The sequence below is a fragment of the Impatiens glandulifera genome, chromosome 1 (assembly GCF_907164915.1).
Source record: "Impatiens glandulifera chromosome 1, dImpGla2.1, whole genome shotgun sequence".
Lineage (NCBI taxonomy): Eukaryota > Viridiplantae > Streptophyta > Magnoliopsida > Ericales > Balsaminaceae > Impatiens > Impatiens glandulifera.
This window is the reverse complement of record NC_061862.1, coordinates 85,788,258-85,809,285: the sequence shown is the minus strand read 5'-3', so window position 1 is coordinate 85,809,285 and position 21,028 is coordinate 85,788,258. Positions and strand designations below refer to the sequence as shown.

Sequence of the window (21,028 nt, the reverse complement as noted above, 5' to 3'; positions counted from 1 at the left end):
ATTTATATATAATTAATTATTTTATATTGCATTAACTTTAATTTTATTATATATTTAAATATAAAATTAATTAAAAAATAATACTATAAATTATAAAATTAATTATATTAATTAATTTATTTGAATAAATAGTCTTTTTTTTTAATTTATAAATATAAATTTATTATTTTTAATGTAAAATAGAATAAAATGGTAAAATTATTAACGTAATTTGAAAATCGTAAAAGTTAATTTATTTATGAATTTACTTAAAATCAGATTCATTAAATTTTAATGAATTTGTATCTCACAAATGTAGCTTAGTGGTAAGAGTCTGCTTAAAAGATATATAAAAGTTACGGATTTGATTTCATTTAAAAGTTACGGATTTGATTTCATTTAAAAGTGCTTTAAATTTAAGCGGGTGACTATAATTGTAGGGTGTTAAACTAGTTTTTCTTTAATTTTAAGTTTTTTTTTTTTATGAATTTATAAAATTGTAAGATTTGAAGAGTTAACTTGAGATATAAATAGTTAATATATTATAATATGGAAAAAGAGATAAAAAAATATAAAAAAATTATATATATATATAGATATTTAAAATGAAAGGAGAAAAAAAAAAATGACTTATAATATAATATATAAATAATATAGTGTTAAATATTAAAAAAATGGAGCTGAAAGATTTGGGGGCGATGCAACTTATCTTAACATATGACTCGTAATAAAGTAATAAACTACACTCGTTTTAGAAAATTCAAAGAAATTGTTAATTAAAATATATTAATATTTTTTTTTGTATGTTAAATAATTAAATATGTTATTTGAAAGGAGCCCAAATCGCATGATGGTCGGGCTTCCCAATAAGGCCTGTTTGATAAAGAAACACAAAGCCCATAATGATCGGCCCAACCCGAGTTCTTCTTTATGTATAGTTGAACAACTAGAGCCAGCGTGTGTAGAACGCTGCTTGAATCGATTTGTGCCTTCATCTTTCTGATCTTCTCCATCGATCTCCAAAAGCTTACAAATTGATCGTTAGACATGGTAATTCGTCATTCCTTCCCTCTCTGTGCAAGTATTTATCTAACTTCGTCATATGGTTCATGAACTGTTAGGGTTAATCGTGAATTTCCAATGGTTTTGGCATCTTTTGTTTAAGTTCACTTATGCATTTAGGTTTTGTTTTTGTTCACTGGTTTCTCCATCGTACGCTTGGCTAGTTTCATTATATGTACCTAGATTTAATCGAATATCTGTTACTTTATTTAATTTTGGGTTATAGGCTGATCCTGAACTCGAAGCGATAAGGCAGCGAAGAATGCAGGAGCTTATGGCTCAACGTGGTGCTGTAAGTAGTTCTGTTCACTGGATTGTGGTCCATGAATTGTGTTGTTACTGATTATATTATTTGATGATAAACAGGGAAATCAGAACAATTCTGAACAGCAGGCAGGCCAGGAAGATGCTAAAAGGTTTGCTTCTTTTCGGATTTTGTTATTGTATCACCTTTATGATTTTCTTATCCAACTTAAATAATGTTTTTTTCACTTGAATTATGGAAATAATTAATCTAGGGAAGCAGAGGAGAGGAGACAATTGATGCTCACTCAGATTGTGTCTTCTGAAGCGCGACAAAGACGTAAGTTTGTCCTCAGAATTAAACATTTTTGCTTGTTCTAAAAAAATTGCAGACAGATCCCCATGAGTTGTTTGATCGTTATTCGCACTTTACTGATCAGGAAATTTAGTTATTCCCCTAGTGAATTCTTTGACTTGGTTAAAGATTTGAATGAAGTTGTGTTGTGCATGGATATAAAGGCATACTATTTATATTTTGTAAATGAGTGGATTTTGTGGATAAAATACTATATTTGGTGTATGATGTCTTCCTTGGGTTCCATTGACTCTTTTTGTCACTTAGATTTTCTAACCAACTCAATGTTTTATTTTTATTTTTATCACTTCAGAAGTATAGCCACTGAATAGTACTTTCTGGAACTTTCAATTGTAAGGGGATTAGGTGAAAGTTAGGATGATTAAATAACATCTTTAGAACCCTGAGTATTACATATGTCTTATACATCAATTGAAATTAGTGTTGCTATCAATAATATTTCTATTATATGCTCAGGGGTTTGATGTTTAAAGCCATTTGATTTTTATTAGGTGTCTCAAACACATTAAATACCTATCATTTGTTTTGAAGCTGTACATAATTTGTGTTTGAGGCTTTGAGCTAGTTAAGATCAGTATTAAAGTGTGGATTGCTTTGCGAGTCTAATAGGTTAAGGTGGAATTGTTTTGTATCCGCAACAACATATTAGGTATTCATGATCTTTTCCAAGGGTTTGTCACCTAGGAAGCTATGGACTTACAATATTACCAAAAATAAAAAATAGGTGGAAAAAATGAGAAGTAGCATCTAAAGAAGAAACACGAAATCATTAGAAGTCGACTGAAATTTATAGGAATGGAAGTTACCTTACACAGGATCTTTGAAAAAGTGCGCAAGGCCCCATTATTGTTTCTAGATCCACTTCTTAATACGAAAGTAAATTTAGTGAGAGACAGGTTCAACAATTTATTTTGTTTCTGGATGTGAATGGGAATGTATTATTTTAGTCATCCTTTTAGGACAAAATGGGTTTTGACCAAGAATGAAATAGAAACAGTTGGCGTCTCTCATATGCTTAGTATAAAAGTGTTTACTTTTTGGATGCTTTTACTTTAGATTGAATATATTTGAAAAAATTGGCACAGGAAAGTGGCTAATTTGCTTGTTGTATTGTGAATTGCGTTGAAAATTGTACAGTTGCTCGAATTGCATTGGTGAAACCTGAGAAAGCTAGGGGAGTTGAAGATGTTATAATTAGAGCTTTCAAGATGGGTCAGATTGCTGAGAAAGTGAGTTTGATTTGTTAATAAGAAGTATTAATATGACCGATTATATGCTCCTTTACTATTATTATTATTATTATTATTTTTCTTTGATGTGACTAATTTATGGAAATCATATATTGCTAGGTTTCTGAAGAGAAGCTTATATCATTGCTTGAACAGATCAATACACAGACCAGCAAACAGACCAAAGTTACTGTAAGTCTTACCCATTCTCCTACTACTTGTTCAATCGCCCAGATAATCTTTTATTGGGTTCTTTAAATTGAAAAAAAAATACAGCAAAATCTAGAGAAAACTTAAAGTATAATTCAAACAAAAACTAAACAACGAAAACTGTTTTCAATATCTTAGATCCAGAGGCGAAGGAGTGTTCTTGAAGATGATGACTAGAATACCCAATTTTGAATAATTTAATTTACTTGTATTCTAAGACTTTGGACAACAACTATTTCTTAGCAGCATTATGTATGATATGATATTTATTATTCTTGCTCTTCATTGGCTGTGATTCTCTATTGCATTCATCTTCTGTCAATATTATCAATCCTCCATTTATTTTTTAAGTGTTTATCACGGTTGTATTCATGATGTATTGATTTGCTATAATATTATTAAGAGTTGCCGAAGTTGAATTTAATTTATTCTAAATAATACATTATTTTAATTTTATTGGGTTCCACACAAGTTGTTTATAATTTTGATTTATTCAACTTTGACAATCTCAATTGAAGAAAATATAGGCCTTGTTTGATTCTAGCTGAATGATTCTTGATGTTTTAGCTGACATTAGAATTTTAATTTCAATTTTATGTGAAATTGGTTATGGAAAAATATATAATAAAAATAATTTGAATATATATTATTAAGATTAGTTTGACATAATTTATTTATTAGGGTGTCAAAGAGTTTTGTTTAGAATTTAATACCCATTAATAAAAACCAGTTTAACTTGTGAACTTAAATTAAAAACTTTAACATGTGAACTTAAATTAAAAATATATTCGGTTCATGTTAATTCTCACATATGATAAAATATTTAAAAAAATATAAATTAAAATTATAAAAATTAATGGTATGGTAGATTATAAATTATATTGGTTTGTATTTTATTGAAAATATAATTTTAAATAATTTAGTAAGCATAATTATTATACAAAAACATAAGAATTCAAATATGCCTTTAAAGTTTGTATTTTTTTTTTATAAAATCAATGTCCTTATTCTTCTTGTGTTATTGAAACTTGGTCTACTTACACAGGATTTTATAGGGAAGTATTGTTTTATGAAAATTATAATATTTAAACATTGATTTGGGACATTTTGTTGACATGGGAATTTTTGAGAAAAAATAAATGCATGATAGATTTCATCACATGAAGGAAGACTTGAGTTAATGAATTTGTCAGAATATTTCAAATAAGTATATATTTTAAAAATCAGGTAACTGAAAAGGACTGAAAATATTAATATTGTCTGTTATTATAATTTATAATACAAGTATCAATATCAACACTAGTGGACTAATCATAATAAGCCAACCTGGTTAGTATAATTTTAATGGAATAAAGTCTAAACATGATGATCAATTATTTCACTTGTATTTTTTAAATCTTATTAAATCATCTATAAATTTATGTTTAAACTTTTATATTTATATTTAAAAAAAATAATTATTATCATTAATTCAAATAAAAAATTACCTATAAAAAATTAAATGGTAAAATAACGTCAACAAACTAACGTTAAATAATATCACATATTTACAATAATTAAAATTCTAAAAAAGAAAATCTAACTTTAAAGTAAATAATGAAATATAGTAAGCTGAATAAATCAATCAAACAATGTCATTAAAATCTTTAACAAATACACACTGGAGTGATCCAGTTGAAAAGTCGGTGGGGTGGGGGTGGGGTGTCATGATAGTTTATTTAATTAAAATAAAATCCTTACCAAATATTCTGAATGATAGTAAAAATTGTTCTACTAAAACTTGGTAAACAACGTTGAAAAATGTTCAATTAACTGAATTATACAAATAATAAGAGGACATCCAACTGAAAGAAATCCGTTTTAAAAATTTTTTATTGAAAAAATTAAAAACAACTCTCGATCCGTCGTAGGATATAAACAATACACAACCCACCAACGTCTGGTAATATTATTCGATATATAAAAAATCAAAATCAAAATTCTATCTAACAAAACAAGATTAAAAACATAAAATCAACCAAATAAATATGAAAGATTTGGTTTTGAATTATTTAAATATCCCTCTCATATGGGTGACCTTTATATTCATTAATTAATTTATTATAAAAAATATATTTTTTTAAAATAAGTTATTTAAAATTATCAATTTGATTTTAAAAAGTGAATAAAAATGTTTTATCTGAATTGAGTAAATCCAAATAAATACATATATTGAAATGGGCAAGTCAAGATCGTAAAGAAAACTCTTAACCACGCGTCAAAGGGAATGGGCAGTCACCACTCTCTCTGTATGTAAATCGATTCTCTCTTTCTCTTTCATTCATAAATTAGTTTGATCGTTCGTTGGGAATCGGAAAAACTGGTGCTTTTCTCCTTCGCTACCGTTTCTCCCTTTTGGGTTTCAGTTTGATTCCGAATCAAATCCACACCCTTTTCAAATAATCCATCATCATACTAACAAACAATCAGCCTATTCATCACATGGACAAAGAGCCGCTTCTACCCTTTGTCAGCCCAAGGCGGTCACAACCATCTCCCCTTTCTTCTCTCTACACCTTACCGGAAGATGATGTCATCGCCCTTCCCGTTCCGATGACCCCATCCGAAGTCAAAGAACGCCTAATCTTCGGCCCTTCATCACCTTCCACCACCACCACCAACAATTCTTCTACCAATCTATTCGACGCCCTAACTCTCTCCTCCCCCAAACCCTCCTCCGCATCCGCAGATGGCTCAGTTAATCAAGAAACCCAATCCCTTCTCTCTTGGTTGGTTGATCCTAACTATACCATCACCAAAAGCAATCTTCATAGGTCAAAAACTGCTCCTGCCATGGCCACAATCAACGAGATTGAACATCCCAAGTCTACAACAAAGTCCCCTCATTCCGACTCTATCTCGATTGTTCGTCAGGCTATTTTTCTTCTGTTAATTTACTTGTCTCTGGGTGTGATTATTTATTCTTTCAATCGTCATAACTTCACAGCTCATGAAACCCACCCAGTTGTTGATGCATTGTACTTTTGTATTGTAACCATGTGTACAATCGGGTATGGTGATATTACTCCCAATACTACCTCCACCAAACTGTTCTCCATTTTGTTTGTCTTGGTGGGTTTTGGGTTTATTGATATTTTAATGACTGGAATGGTCAGTTATGTTCTTGATTTGCAAGAGAATTACTTACTCAGGGCTGTAAAATCTGGAGCAGAGAAGGATCATAATCATGGTTCTTATCTTGTGGATCTTAAGAAAGGGAGGATGAGGATTCGAATGAAGGTTGCATTAGCATTAGGTGTTGTGGTTCTTTGTGTTGGTCTTGGAGCTACTGTCATGCATTTTGTGGAGAAACTAGGTTGGATAGATTCGTTTTATCTCTCTGTTATGTCGGTTACTACTGTTGGATATGGAGATAGGGCTTTCAATTCTATGGCTGGTCGGATTTTTGCTTCGATTTGGTTGCTTGTTTCAACACTTGCTGTTGCACGAGCTTTTCTTTACTTGGCAGAGGCAAGAGTAGACAAGCGGCAGAGAATGATGGCTAAATGGGTGCTTGGTCAGGATATGACTGTTTCTCAGTTTCTTGCAGCTGATATTGACAATAATGGTTTTGTGAGGTAAGTTTTATTATTCTTCATCTGATCAATGTATCAAATGTGAATTGATTTGATCATTTCCTATAGACTCATGCATGAATTCAGATATTCCTATATTTAATAGATTGCTTGCTGATAGTTTCCCACTAAGAATGCCCTGATTGCTTGCTGATAATGTTTTATGGTGGGATCAAGGTAGACCTTAGAAGTTGAAAATGAAAAAGTTAAATATGTTTTGGTGATAACTAATTTGGGATGTTCGATTCCCACTTGAAGCACCTCGATTGAAAAGGAGGGGGATCATTATGGTGGGATGCTTTGCTAGTCTTCTATAGCGTAAAAACCCAGGTCTAAAAATAATTTAAAAATTGAGATGTTCATTAACATTTGCTTGCCATTTTATTTTTTATTTCCTAAAGGAAGCCTTTTGAACATTTTAAAAAAGATTAGCAGGTTAAATTGTCTTTTGAGACATTGAGATGTGTATGCATTTGTCTTATCCATCCTTTGGATTTTGTGGATTTGATTTCTCTGATTAAGTATGAATTGAGGCGGGCTTGGATGGATTTGCTTTTGCTTTCTGAAATGATTTGAGAACAGAGCAATGATCGATTTTCTGATACTTCTCCAGTTTTCCATTATATACTTCACATGCTTATGGATGTGGACTCTACAATTTACATGATGTCTTCTTTGAGGAAATGATGTGATGATTTTATTTTATCTGTAACATTAGGTCAATTTTGTATTTGAGCCAAATAAGAAGAAAACAAAAAAGTCTAAATGTCCAAACAACAAGTCTGGTTGGACAGACTGAAAAAAACAACTACTTGCAAAGTGTTGTATTGGTTCTTTCTTCTTCTTAATGTCAATTATTTGTTTCTTATGCTTTAATAATGCGTCATATTTTAACTTATTCATCACTCTTGGACTTATCTCTGCAAAAGAACTCTTCATACTTACGTCGTTGTCATTAAATCTGTTCATTTTCTTTAGTTTGCGTTCTTGTTAGGTTTGTTGGCCATAATTATTGAGTTTGTTTGCAGCAAGTCTGAGTATGTGATCTACAAACTAAAAGAAATGGGGAAGGTGACAGAGAAGGACATTCTTCAAATATGTCAGAAATTTGATCGGCTAGACACTGGAAACTGCGGGAAAATCACTCTTGCAGATCTAATGGAAAGTCATCATTGAGAGCTTTCACACACACACATGGTTCATCTGACGAGGTGATGACATTCTTTCCCCCGAGAATACAAATTTCATCCATACTATATTATATAGATATATGATCATCATCATCATTATCATCCACCAAGTTTCGATATATGTTAATATTATTGGTGTACAGTTTTCATGAGGTTGAGACGATCTCAACCATTTTTTGTTTTGCATACTATGTAAAGAAAATGCTAGGAGAATTAGGTTTTAAGTTCGAGCTTATTTTTGGTTTTTAGTTATTCCACAAAGGGTTGTAGTTATTTCTTTGCCTAAACGTCATGGGAAAAAGTTATCCGTGATCGAACCAACTACATGGGCTATATAGTTTTTTTTTTCCTTTGGCTTCTGCCCTAATACATGTTAGTTTCAATATTTGTACCAAGAAATGGGAATTTGTTGTTACAAATAGGCTTTTGATGATGATTTAAGTATCTGGTGTTCCCTATATTTAGTTACACACATATTTTTGATTCAAATGTGAGTTTAGTTATCCCATTTGAAAATGGAGTGGTATTTGAAATTGTTTACTCAGATTTAGAAACTTATTGCTGTTGTTCAGTTGATTATAGATAATTCTTTTTGAATAAAAATCTTGTGCGATGAATGTTTAGTCGAAAAATATAAGTTGCTATAAAAATATCAATCTGAAGTTACATTAATCTAATTCAGATACCTGAACACGAGAATTCTCCAAATGGAACCTGAGTCGAAGAAGGTCAATGCGAAAGAAAATAATCTCTGAATCAAACTTTTCTGATCGAAACGAGAGACAAAATGAAGGATTAAACAAAAAGAAGATAAAACATGCCATGTACTTACAATAAAATATCAAATAAGCCTAAATTTTTAGACATTATTTGAAAGAAAGGAAAACAGTTTGATTCATTTATTAATTACTATTTTTATTTTATATTATCAGTTAAAATATTAAATAAAATACTTTGGTATAACATATTTTCATATCTATTTTTTAAAAATATTTTGTTGATGAATTTAATATAAAAAAAAGATTAATAAATGAACGGAATCCGTTCACATCCAACAAATATTAATAATCACATGATGCTCGGTAAGTTAAATCATAAAAGAACATAAAAAGGTTTCTTCAGGTCAATGTCCATAGAGGAACTGATTACAGAGTTGTTTCTATAGCGTGAATGCAGGCCAGCCCACGGGTGAGGCGAGATAGGACGCCTAGGGACCACCTACTTAGCGCTCTAAAAATTAAAAACTATTTTTTTTACAGAGATTTATTTTGAATTATATTATTTTTGTTAATCTAAATACTATTCGAAATTCAGAAGCGGCTTCTTACTTCCCAAACAGGTCCTCCTCCATCTCTATATAACCGCTGGTTTCTCAAGAATACGCAAGAAAAGCGCTTCAAATTGTTGATTAATCGCCAGAGATGGCTTAGAATCAATAGTTCATTATCTAATGGATCTTTCCGTTCTAATACTCTATCCGAGAATTCTCAGTATTTATCAAATCTCTTCCTATCTAACGGAAGGCTATTGGATCAAATGGCAAAGACATTATTGAGAAAAAGATGGCTTTTCCCGGATGAAATGAAAATTGGATTCTTGTAACAGGAGAAAGATTTCTCATTCCTTAGCCGGAAAGATATGGGGCCATGAAAGAGGGATTAAGTGAAACAGAATTGGCTGGGTGGTAGAGTCATGGAAACACTTCTTTCTTCCACGTACGTGACACAACAAAAATTAGAATGTCTATTACCCAATCTTGACGGGTCTTTCATTGAATGTGGCTCAATTTGTAAACTAGATTAATCATGTTTAAGTTCTACAAGATCAAATTTTATGATGTTCAAATATCTTTTAGAATCTAAATAATTTTTCTTCTGTTGTTCTAACTATTATGATTGTAATATTTCTTTACTCTGATTAAATACATTAAAACATTAACTAATGTAAAATTGTCCAAAAAAAAAATTATTTATTTATTTTTTATAAGAAATTAATTCTCAAGAAATTATTTATTAAATAATACCAAATAACATCTACAAAATCAAAACAAATATCAAATTATATTAATAATTTACAAAAATAAAATTAACAGTATAAAAGATTAAACAATCACAACCATTTGATAATGGTTACTAAATTCAGTCAACCTCCACCGTTGAGAGTATTATTCATATTACAAAAATTAATAGAAAATTGATCTAACTAAACAAAATGTTAAATCTAAAAAATGCAACGATGAAAAAAGAAAAGAAACAAGACACCCACAAAAAGTTCAACAAAAATGTTAAATTAAAACTTATTAAAAAGAATTATAATTATTTTTTATAAAAATATCAATATATTCAAATATCATTTTTATTTCACTCAAATTATTAATAAAAATAGTAAAATACATTTTTTTTTTTTTCATTTTAAACTTTTTTTTTTAATATTATAGCATAAAATATTTATTTTTGCAAAATGTTTGTTAACTTAGTAAAGTAAACTAAGGTTCTTAAAAGACTTAAAGTTTGACTATATATTTAAAATAGGGTTTAAAAATATATCTATTCGAAGCATTAATTAATTTCTTCAATTTGACCCGTGCAAAAGACAAATCTTTTGAAAGAATACTTGATAACTTCTTGTTTAAGAAAATTCATATATAAGAGACATTTAATAAGCATTTAAATGAGTAAGAAAATAAAATTTAACCAAATCCATGTAAAAAAAACTAATAATTAATTTATAAATAATAAAAATTAAAGTAGTAGTTTTGATTTAAATTTTATTTATTTTATATTTGATTAAATAGAAAAAAGACAAAATTTAAAACAAAATAAGTTTTTAATAATTTTAATACAAAATTTTAATTAAATTTGTTGAAATATTAAAAGTATAACAATTTAATAAGTTAAATGTAAATTCAATAAAAATGTGTGTTTAAGAATTAATCATAAATATAAGTTTAATTTAAAATTATTTATAAATATAAATATTTAGAAAATATATAATATTCTTAATATAAGAAATAAGTATTTAAAAAATAAATAATATTTTCAATATAAAAATATATAAGTATAAAACTAAATAATATTTAATGCATTTAAAATTTAAATTACATTTTATTATAGAAAATTCGTATTTATATAAAATAATAAAATTTAAAGTTATATTTTATTAAAGTAAAAAAATGTGTATGTAAATAAAAATAATTTAATAACTTAAATGCAAAAATTGTTTTTGTAAAAAATAAAAATAAAAAATATAATTTTATAAGTTTAGTGTAAAAAATAAATTTTTATTTAAACATTTAAGATATTAAAGGTATAATATATGTTTATTTATTTTCAAACTTAACATGCATGGTTTAAGTTTGAATTCTTATAATTTAATAATTTATTATAGAACGTCTTAAATAAAAAAAAATAAAATACTGAACTCATAAGGAAGGTTGATGTATCATAATCATATTCCTGTGTATAATGTTATTCAAATAATCATGTATAATAAATTAAATAAATCATGTATAATAAATTAAATAAATAAATTGAAAAAATAAATAAAATTAATATATAATATTTTTTAAATAAAACCTATTATTGCATTAAAATTCTAATGAAAAATTATCCATATTATTTGACATATATTTAAAACATATATTTAACGAATTTTCTTTATTAAATGATAATGAATAAAAATAACTAATAAAGAATTAGGAAAATTTAGGATTATAACTTACACGGATGTAAACAAATTGCAGACAAATATTTGCGAGATCACGGACATGTATGTGGAACTAGAATTCCTTCATAACTTACACTAGAGAAAACGATCAGATACTTCAGAATCTTGATAGCAAGAAATGCAAGCATTCCATCCATAATGATGTAATTCGTCGCCTGCCTACGAAACCTATATGGATCCACATCTATGGTTGCTATGTAATCGGGCTTTTCCCTTCCCGTTCCTGTATAACATAATAATTAACCATTTGAGCATAAGATTCATGTTATGTTGTTCTGTTTTCATGACCATTTTCAGAAAACAAACAAACAAACAAACAAAAGAAAACCTAAAAACAGAGACGATCGGTGAAGTTGTTTGCCTGTGTAAACGCAGGCAGGTAACATAGGGAAGATGAAATCAATCAATCAATCAATCGCTCCTCTTCGCTTCCTTCTCCAAAGTAAATACCGATTTCTTTTTTCATGAAGATGATGTCAAATGTCTGCCTCATCATTTCAGGAAGAGGGGATATGCATATAAGAAACTGTCACGATGAATTTAAAGAAAACGATGTCTCATAAACCCTACTCGACCGCGCGCTGATCATGCATCCGATCTCCCTTTCCAACGGCCTATGCTCCAGATTTTCAAAAGGGGATTCCAGAGATCTCCGATTTTAATATGTAGGAACTTCTCCAAGGAAGGCAAGGAAGGCAAACGGTGGTTGCTTGCTTATATATAATTTGATAAAGAATGATCTAATTATAATAATTTTAAACAAAGAAATCTATATATTACATCATTTTAAATAACTTAACTTTTTTTCAAATTTAGGCATCATACTTTAATTTTAATAAAATATAATATTTTAAAATTAGAGTGTTACTAATAAATAATAAATTAATATTATTCAAATATAATTAATTTAAAATTAATTTTGGTATATAAATTCAAATTTGATTCACAATAATCACATGGATTCTTATCTTTAAAGTAATGATTTGAAAATAATAAACAATTTGATGCTTATAAAATTAAAGATTTAAAATTAATTCTCATATGTACACATCTACCTTAAAATATTTGAATTACATTTTTTTTTAGTATGAAGTACTAAATAACAAGTATCAATTACTACTATTAAAACTTTGCCTAATTTAATTCTTGTTTACCAAAATAAATGAAAATAAATTTGTCAATGTTGTTGCCAACATTTTAACCTTGACGAGAATACATATTTAATTTTTCGCGAAAACATTATATTTGTCAATGTTGAGATATAAATTTTACTCTCAAAAGTATAAAAATATACATGGATGTAGCTAATTTATACTTGATCTAATTAGTTCTTAATATGTCCAACCAATATACATTGTGTTTGTAAGTTATAACTTTTACATTTGATATAAATTAAATTTTTTTCTTTTAGTTATGTCATATTTTAATTATATAGTACCATTAATTTCTTAATAGAGAAAGTACACTTATTCATCTGTTTTTGTTTATTATTATTATTATTATTATTATTATTATTATTATTATTATTTATTTTTCTATTTTATTGATTATGTTATTTTTTTGAAAGCAATTTTTACCAATTAAAATTTTGTTCAAAATAAAAAAAAGAAATATTAATTTTAAGATTCTACGGTTATATATTTCAAAAGAAAAAAGAATGTCTTAAATATATATTCATTATAAACAAATTAATATACATCATATTTAAAAAAGCTTTTTCAAACTATTAATATGCATGTTTGTGATATGCCTATTAAGGATAATTAAGATCACGAAATAACAACACGATGAATCCTTAATCTTTATGTTGATAATCTTTAGATCAAATATTGTTTAATAAATTATTGGTCAATCATCAAAAATTGAATTGCTTAAGAATTAAAAAAAAAAATTTAATTATCATGTTAAAAATGGTTAAATTAAACTAGCTAATTAACTTAAGACAATTGATTATAAAATCACTAAGTTTTGAATATTTAATTTAAATAATCAAAAATGGGGAAATTGTTAAGTAAAAATAGTTAATTAATTATTAGTGCTAATTAAACTATTAAATAAGAACTTAATTGTGTAAATTTAATCATGCGTAGATTAAAGAAAAAGATGCCCGGTATTATTGAAAAAGCTTTCGATATTTTGCTTAATCAGTTTTATACTGAAATATCACTACAACAAAAAAGACTTTCGGCGGCGCTTAAAAAGACTTCTCCCAACCCTTAAAAGCGTTGCCAAAGATATTACCGACACTTATTCTTGCGTCGCCAGAAGCAGGGTGGGCGCAAGTTATAGCGACGCTTAATTAAGCGTCGGTAACATTAATTTAAGCGTTGCTAAGGTCTATTTAATTTTTAGGAATTCTTAATATTATAATATTGATTTATTTTTTACAATTTTATTTGAATATTTATTTATTTTTCTATTAAATTAAATAATCATCAAGAAAAATTATTTTATACTTGACATTTTTAATTATAACAAAATTAACATAAATTCTCTTAACACAATTATCTAATAAAATAACAATTATCTCATAATATCATATCATAGTAAAAAAATTCAAAAGATTTCAAACAACAAAATAGTTTTGAACAACAAAGTTGAAATAAAAAACTAGAAATTAATGATTTTCATCTACTTAATCTTCTTCTTGGGCCTCACTGCAATTATGTAAAAGAATATTCTTTTTAAGATACGAAATAAAAAATGTATTTTAATGTGAATTAAATATAGAAAAAATTTGAAAAAAAACCTGTTTGCTGTGTCCACATTTCTTCTTCCTGACAACTCAATGATGAATATTTCAGTCAGCAATCAATAAAATCAAAAGAAAAAACCTAATACAAATTATTAATTTTCCTTCTACATTATTATAATTCAAATAAAAAGTATAAACTTTCATATAAGCAGATTAACCATATAAAAAGAATAATCACAAGATCCGCACATCTAATATTATAATTAGAGATCTAACAGTGTACTGCCAATTATGAATATTGCAATAATTAAAACAAAAAAGACATAAAAAGGTATAAAAAATACCTTACGTAGATTCATTTTTGCATAACCTGGATGATGACAAGTCGAGAATGAATACTTCAGTCAACCATCAATACCGTCAAAAGAGAAAACCAAAACCAAATGATTAATTTTATATTTACAGTACTATAACTCAAACAAAAATATATAAAACTTTCACATAAACAGATTAACCATATAAGAAGAAACATCTAATACAAGAAGATAAGAAAAAGAATCACAAGATCTACACATCTAATATTATAATTAGAGTTCTAACAGTGTACTGCCAATTATGAATATTGCAATAATCTAAACAAAAAAGACATAAAAAGGTAAGAAAAAATACCTTACATAGATTCATTTTTGCATAACCTGGAAGATGACAACTCGAGGATAAGTACTTCAGTTCGCTATCAATACCATCAAAAGAGAGAACCAAAACCAAATCATTAATTTTATATTTACAGTACTATAACTCAAACAAAAATATATAAAACTGTCATATAAACAGATCAACCATATAAGAAAAAACATATAATACAAGAAGATAATAGAAGAATCACAAGATCCCCACATCTAATATTATACTTAAAGTTCTAATACTGTACTGCCAATTATGAATATTGTAATAATCAAAACAAAAAACATAAAAAGGTAAAAAAATAATACCTTAAGTAGATTCATTTTCGCATAAAGTGGAAGATGTCTCGACAGCTCCCTTGTCAACCGACAAAGATTCTAACTTATTTATTTGCGCTTGCATCTTTTCTTGGTTAACAACCACCCTCTTCAATTCTTGTTTTATATCATTAATCTCCTCAATCTTTGTTCTACCATCCACAGAAAAGTCAACAGTCCTTAAAGATTTTGGATACGCTTGAAGACCCAATCCTCTCACACGTCCATATGTATCAGGACCAATCACTTGTGAGTATATATCGCTATGAAAAGCTCTTATGTCTTGTCCCTCAGAAGGTGTTTGGATTAACTTGTTTTTAATTGATTCCTAAATTTATTAAATTTAACGTTAATACATTTTTAAACACATATAAAATGCATACGCATAACATTTTTACCGCGGCTCGAGATGAATTGTCATCTAAAGGTCTTCCATCTTTACGAGCTTTATGTGTTTCGAGAAATACATGAGCTCTTGAGTGCTCCAGTCCAGAGCTTGCCTAAAACAATACAAGTAATACATGTTTATAGAATAAATTATTGATGTCATAATTCATATCATTATACCATTTCAGAAGCAACACGAGCAAAACTTTTAGATCCAGATGTATGCAACATCTTCTGTTTCTCTCGACATCTTTTGTTGATTGAACTATTTTTCTAAACAATACAAATTATAAATTATATTTATATAACAATCACTACAAATATAGAATCACATTGTCATACCATGTTCTTATCTGAGTACCAAAAATTGACAAGGAAATTCCATTGTACATTTGGAATCCCAACTGCCTATTCTTTAACAAATCTTCTCTCAACGAATATTTTCCAAAATATCGTGCTTTCAAATCAGATCGATAACCTTTCAATGACCTTCCCAACGATTTTAGTACCCAAATTTCAACCATTTGAGGTAAATCAAACCTATTATGTAAAAATAATTAGTATTAACATTAATAAAAATAAATAAATATTATGAATGATAAATAATTTACCTTGACCAATGTTATTAGATGGTCTTTCAATTCTTTGGGAAAGCATCTCCAGTCATTATATAACAATGGAGTTATTTATGCATTTCGCACGAGTGTACCTAAGGAAAAACCCAATGTGCATCCTTCTTGTCCAGTAGGTTGGTTCAAATGATTGAATGATACTGTAATTCTTTTATCACTTGGTAAAGCCCATACATCAGGTAGAGTAGTGGGTCCGCATACTCTTTTAAGTGGTTGAGAATCTGTATAAAAATACGTTAAAAATCAATAGATACATTTAAAACTAATTAAAAAATAAAAACATAATAACTACCTTGAGTATCACTATGTAAGGCAACAAAAGTAGAAGCATCATGTATTGAATTATTTGATGATGATGGCATACAAGACGTTGATCCATTAGCCGAAAAATCTACAGTATTTAACTTTTTTTTCCGAGCCATTTATCTGCAAATACATTACAAAATATATTAAAACACTATACAAACTCACTTATGAGTCAAACATAAGATGTATAAATATTGGAAGTCTCACTTGGTGATATAAAATTAAGCTAGTTGATTTATAGTTTCTCCTTCAATATCATCTCTAACCCAATCAACATCATCATCTCCTATAATTAGTGAAGACTCCTCAATTTCAATGTGAACCATACTTTGATCTCCCATGTCATAAGTATTTCTAACTTTTAGTTGCCTTGGGAGAAACCAACCTGGATTTGAAACATCTTTAACATATATAACTTGCTGACATTGCGAAGCAAATACAAATGGATTATCTGTGAGATATTTTCCTGTGTGTATCAACCTAGAAAAGTTGATCATTGTAAATCCTAAAAGATCTTTTTTTATTCCTGTCTTTTGACCAACATCAGCCCAATCACATCTAAATAATACAATCTTAAATTCATCAGAGTAGTTCAATTCAATGATATCAGTCAAAATTCTATAGTAGACTACATCACCAATGATTGGTGTTCGATCACTCGTACTTGCATAACTATTAGTTTTTGAAATAACCATCACTCCACAATTTTGAGTGCTTAAATTCACTTCAGAATCTTTAGTACGAAATCTATATCCATTTTTCACATCATATGCTCTAAACCTTTTCACGATTCGATGTGGACCTCGAGCAACAATTTTAACTTCTGGAGTTATTCGCCCATTAAATGATAATGATGAGTTGTTGACCTCTTCTTTGAGCCACTCATGGAAACTTTCACAATGTTTTTTTTCAATCTCACGTGGTGATAAACGACGATGACGGTGTAATCTTTTGATTGTAGTATGATGATCTCTGTAAATCATTATTTATGATATTAGTTGTTATAAAATATGTTATCTTTAGAAAAATATATACTTACCTTCGAAATTCTTCAATTATACCACAATTGAATAGAACATATCGATAAGCTTGTATATACGTCATTTCATCCAATGTAATCACGTGTATCGCTCCATAATGTTGTCCCACATTAGGAAATAGACATATTTGCTCATTTGATTGTTGATGTGCATGATTTCTCACAGATTTTCTCCTTTCATTTTATTATCATCGAGATATCGAGCACAAAATGTTAAACACTCGTCCACAATATATGCTTCAACTATTGAGCCTTCAGGGCGTGCTCGGTTGCGTACATATGTTTTCAATTTGCCCAAGTACCTTTAAGTTAAAATTAATAATAAGATCATTTTCAGATTATTAATAAAAAAATACAAACTCATTACCTCTCAATTGGATACATCCATCTGAAAAATACTGGACCTGCAAGTTCGACCTCATCTGCTAAATGGATGACCAAATGCATCATAACCGTGAAGAAAGATGGTAGAAATATATTTTCTAAGTGGCATAGTATAATTGGTGCCTTGTCTTGAAGTGATTTTACCTCCGAATTTGATAGATATTTTGCACATATAGCTTTAAAGTGCACAACTCTATCAATACTGAAGACACTTTCAGTGGCAAAGTATTTCGTAATGCAATAAGGAGAAGCTCTTGAATTAAAACGTGACAATCATGGCTTTTAAGTCCATAAATCTTGCGTTGACTATGAATACAACGTGAAATATTTGATGCATAACCATCTGGAAGTTTGATATTCTCTAATACTTCTAAAAAATTGTTCATCTCATCTGAAGACATAATAAAGCATGCTGGAGGGACATAATATCTATCTTGACCTTGTTGTTTGAGCCACAAATCTTTTCTGATATTCATCTTTTGCAAATCAAGACGGGCGTTTGCATTATCTTTTGACTTCTTATTAACTTTTAATAAAGTATTCACAATGTTGTCACAAACATTCTTTTCAATATGCATAACATCAAGATTGTGCTTCCAATATGGAAGTTCAAAGAAAATGCTCTTCTTTTTCCATGTCTTTTCAAAAACGCCCGTAACTTTCTTATTAAGTTTTCCATAATCAAACTTAATATTTTGCAATTGATCCAAGACTATTGATCCACACAGCATAGAAGGAGAGGACCTTAATTCTTCTTCACCGTTGAAAGATTTTAAGTCAAATCGATAATTATGACTTCAATCTAGAAAATGTCGATGACCCATATAACTATGATACAATTTTCTCTCCTTCAACCTCAATGTTCTTTGATTGTTTAAACATGATTCTTAGGACATGCCACAAACAAACACCATCTAAATGTGAAGAAAACTATATACCATAATTCATACATACATAGAAGATGGATTAAAGGGAAACCAATAAAGTAACGAATAAAAAAAGGAAATCGAAATCGTTTTACAGTTTTAACAAAATGACCAACTTCAGGTAGAGAAACTTTTAGGAGCAAATTTATCTGCACCACTTCACACTTAGCCTTCTTAAAGGACAACTTAGCACAACAACATGATCTAAAGTTATAGATGAAAAGTTTGTGGTTTAACAAGAAGGATGCAACTAAAAGTATAATATACATCTTACTTGGTTCACCTGAACCAAAGACAAAAGAGAAATCTGCACAGATCATACACAGCCAATGGATCATTCTATATGATATTCCTTTTATGCATATTGATACATAAATGATTTCAAATCGTAATATCAGAATAACATTCATGTAGATCGATAAATTCATACAAAAAGACACATCCATGGAAAGAAAAGAGAAGTGAGAAAACCTGGACAGCAAGAGCAAAATAGCGCAATACAATGTAGATTCCTAGAGAAGCATTTAACTCTTCTTGGAAGCAATCCAGTCAGTCCCTTCTCTTTGTGTCAACTGAGATTCCTATTATCATCAATAATGGCGGGATTCACATATAATAATAGTAGTAGAAAGCATAGCAAAAAGATTCTCTTGAAATGAACGTGCGCCTATTCACACATTTTCTAATAAAAATAAGTTGGTTAGTCATTCATATTTCAGACACACGGTAATTTCTGATAGTAAGGCTGAAGCTTGATTTGTCAACTTCAAAATGTAGGTTTCAGAGACTAAAGAACATTAGTACACACATTTCTCTTGATTTGCATATAGTACCTTCTTGAAATACCATAACACCATACACATTTTTTTCATGACTAAGTTAAAATATAGGGAAGATTGTAATTCATGGCTATTCATCATCTGTTTTCTTTAGGACAGAGTGAATCAACAAATACGAACTCATGATTTGCCAAATTTCTTTGTGTCCAATTTACTAATTTGAGATATAAAGTAAAAGAATCATATCATATAAATACGTTCTTCTTAAAGTGTATAAACAACTTGTTATGCATATATTTAATTTTTTAACAAACGTGAGACAAGATATGAAGAATACGAGAAATAGCTAACCGCAATCATTCAATTGTGACGATGATAAGTATTAAGACCTCGAACATGGGCTTGGAATTGCCTGCAAACACCCAATTGGAGAGTTCAGAATGTTACAATGTATGAAAGAAAAACTTATATACATGTGAGTGTGCCTGTAAGTGGTAATTTGTATGGAGAGTACAACATCTCACTCATAAAGATGATTCAATCAACTATAAGGAAGTATCTACAATAAAGAAAAACAGTGACCTAAATAAGTCAAATATATACCATAATTCATCCTTAAAACAAAGAAGTATAACCATTCTTCACTCATAAATATGGTTCAATCATCTAGTGCAGCGATATACAACCTAACATCAAAATCCAACTGAAAATAATTGAGAAATCCAAAATACTACAACAAGGGGCAAAACACTAGGTCGGAGAAGAATGTAACTAACCTCGTTTGCGCGACAATCTGGCTGCGGAGAGTTGAAGGATGATAGTGTAGATGAAGGCAAACCCTAATGGTTGGAGAAGGATGTAACTATCCTTGTGCTTGCGACAATCTGGCTGTAGAGAGAGGAGAGTTGAAGGATCATAGTGTGATTAATGGTTTTATAGCTGATTTGATAACCATCAGGCAAAGGATCTGAGAAGCGGCAGAGAGAGGAGAGTCGAAGGATTAGAGTGTGATTAATGGTTTTTTTAGCTGATTTGATAACCATCAGGCAAAGGCAAAGGATATGTGAAGTGGTAGAGAGAGGAAAGTTGAAGGATCAGAGAGTGTGATTAATGGTTTTTTAGCTGATTTGATAACCATCAAAAGATCTGTGAAGAAAGAAAATGAGGTAGGCTCTTCTAGAAGGTCTCCGTTAAAAACTGATTTCTAATTTCAAAATATATATAAGTTAAATTTTAATTATTAAATATAA

The 21,028-nt window shown here is 28.9% G+C and overlaps 2 protein-coding genes across 3 annotated transcripts; both read left to right on the top strand.

The window, feature by feature from the left end:
* The first annotated feature begins 935 nt into the window (after positions 1-935).
* On the top strand, positions 936-3,527 carry LOC124921996 (DNA-binding protein DDB_G0278111-like). The gene is made up of 7 exons (XM_047462709.1): positions 936-1,029; positions 1,268-1,333; positions 1,408-1,457; positions 1,560-1,624; positions 2,798-2,889; positions 3,010-3,081; positions 3,238-3,527. The coding sequence occupies exons 1-7, from the start codon at positions 1,027-1,029 to the stop codon at positions 3,274-3,276; spliced, it is 387 nt and encodes a 128-aa protein (XP_047318665.1). The 5' UTR covers positions 936-1,026; the 3' UTR covers positions 3,277-3,527.
* A 1,907-nt stretch (positions 3,528-5,434) lies between these two features.
* Positions 5,435-8,684, top strand: LOC124919160 (two-pore potassium channel 3-like). 2 transcript variants are annotated; one of them, XM_047459327.1, is made up of 3 exons: positions 5,435-6,716; positions 7,742-7,924; positions 8,586-8,684. In XM_047459327.1, the coding sequence occupies exons 1-2, from the start codon at positions 5,581-5,583 to the stop codon at positions 7,887-7,889; spliced, it is 1,284 nt and encodes a 427-aa protein (XP_047315283.1). In that variant the 5' UTR covers positions 5,435-5,580; the 3' UTR covers positions 7,890-7,924; positions 8,586-8,684. The 2 variants fall into 2 exon arrangements, with proteins under 2 accessions (XP_047315283.1, XP_047315281.1); XM_047459325.1 differs by lacking the exon at positions 8,586-8,684 and having other exon boundaries at positions 7,742-8,293.
* The last annotated feature ends 12,344 nt before the right edge of the window (positions 8,685-21,028 follow it).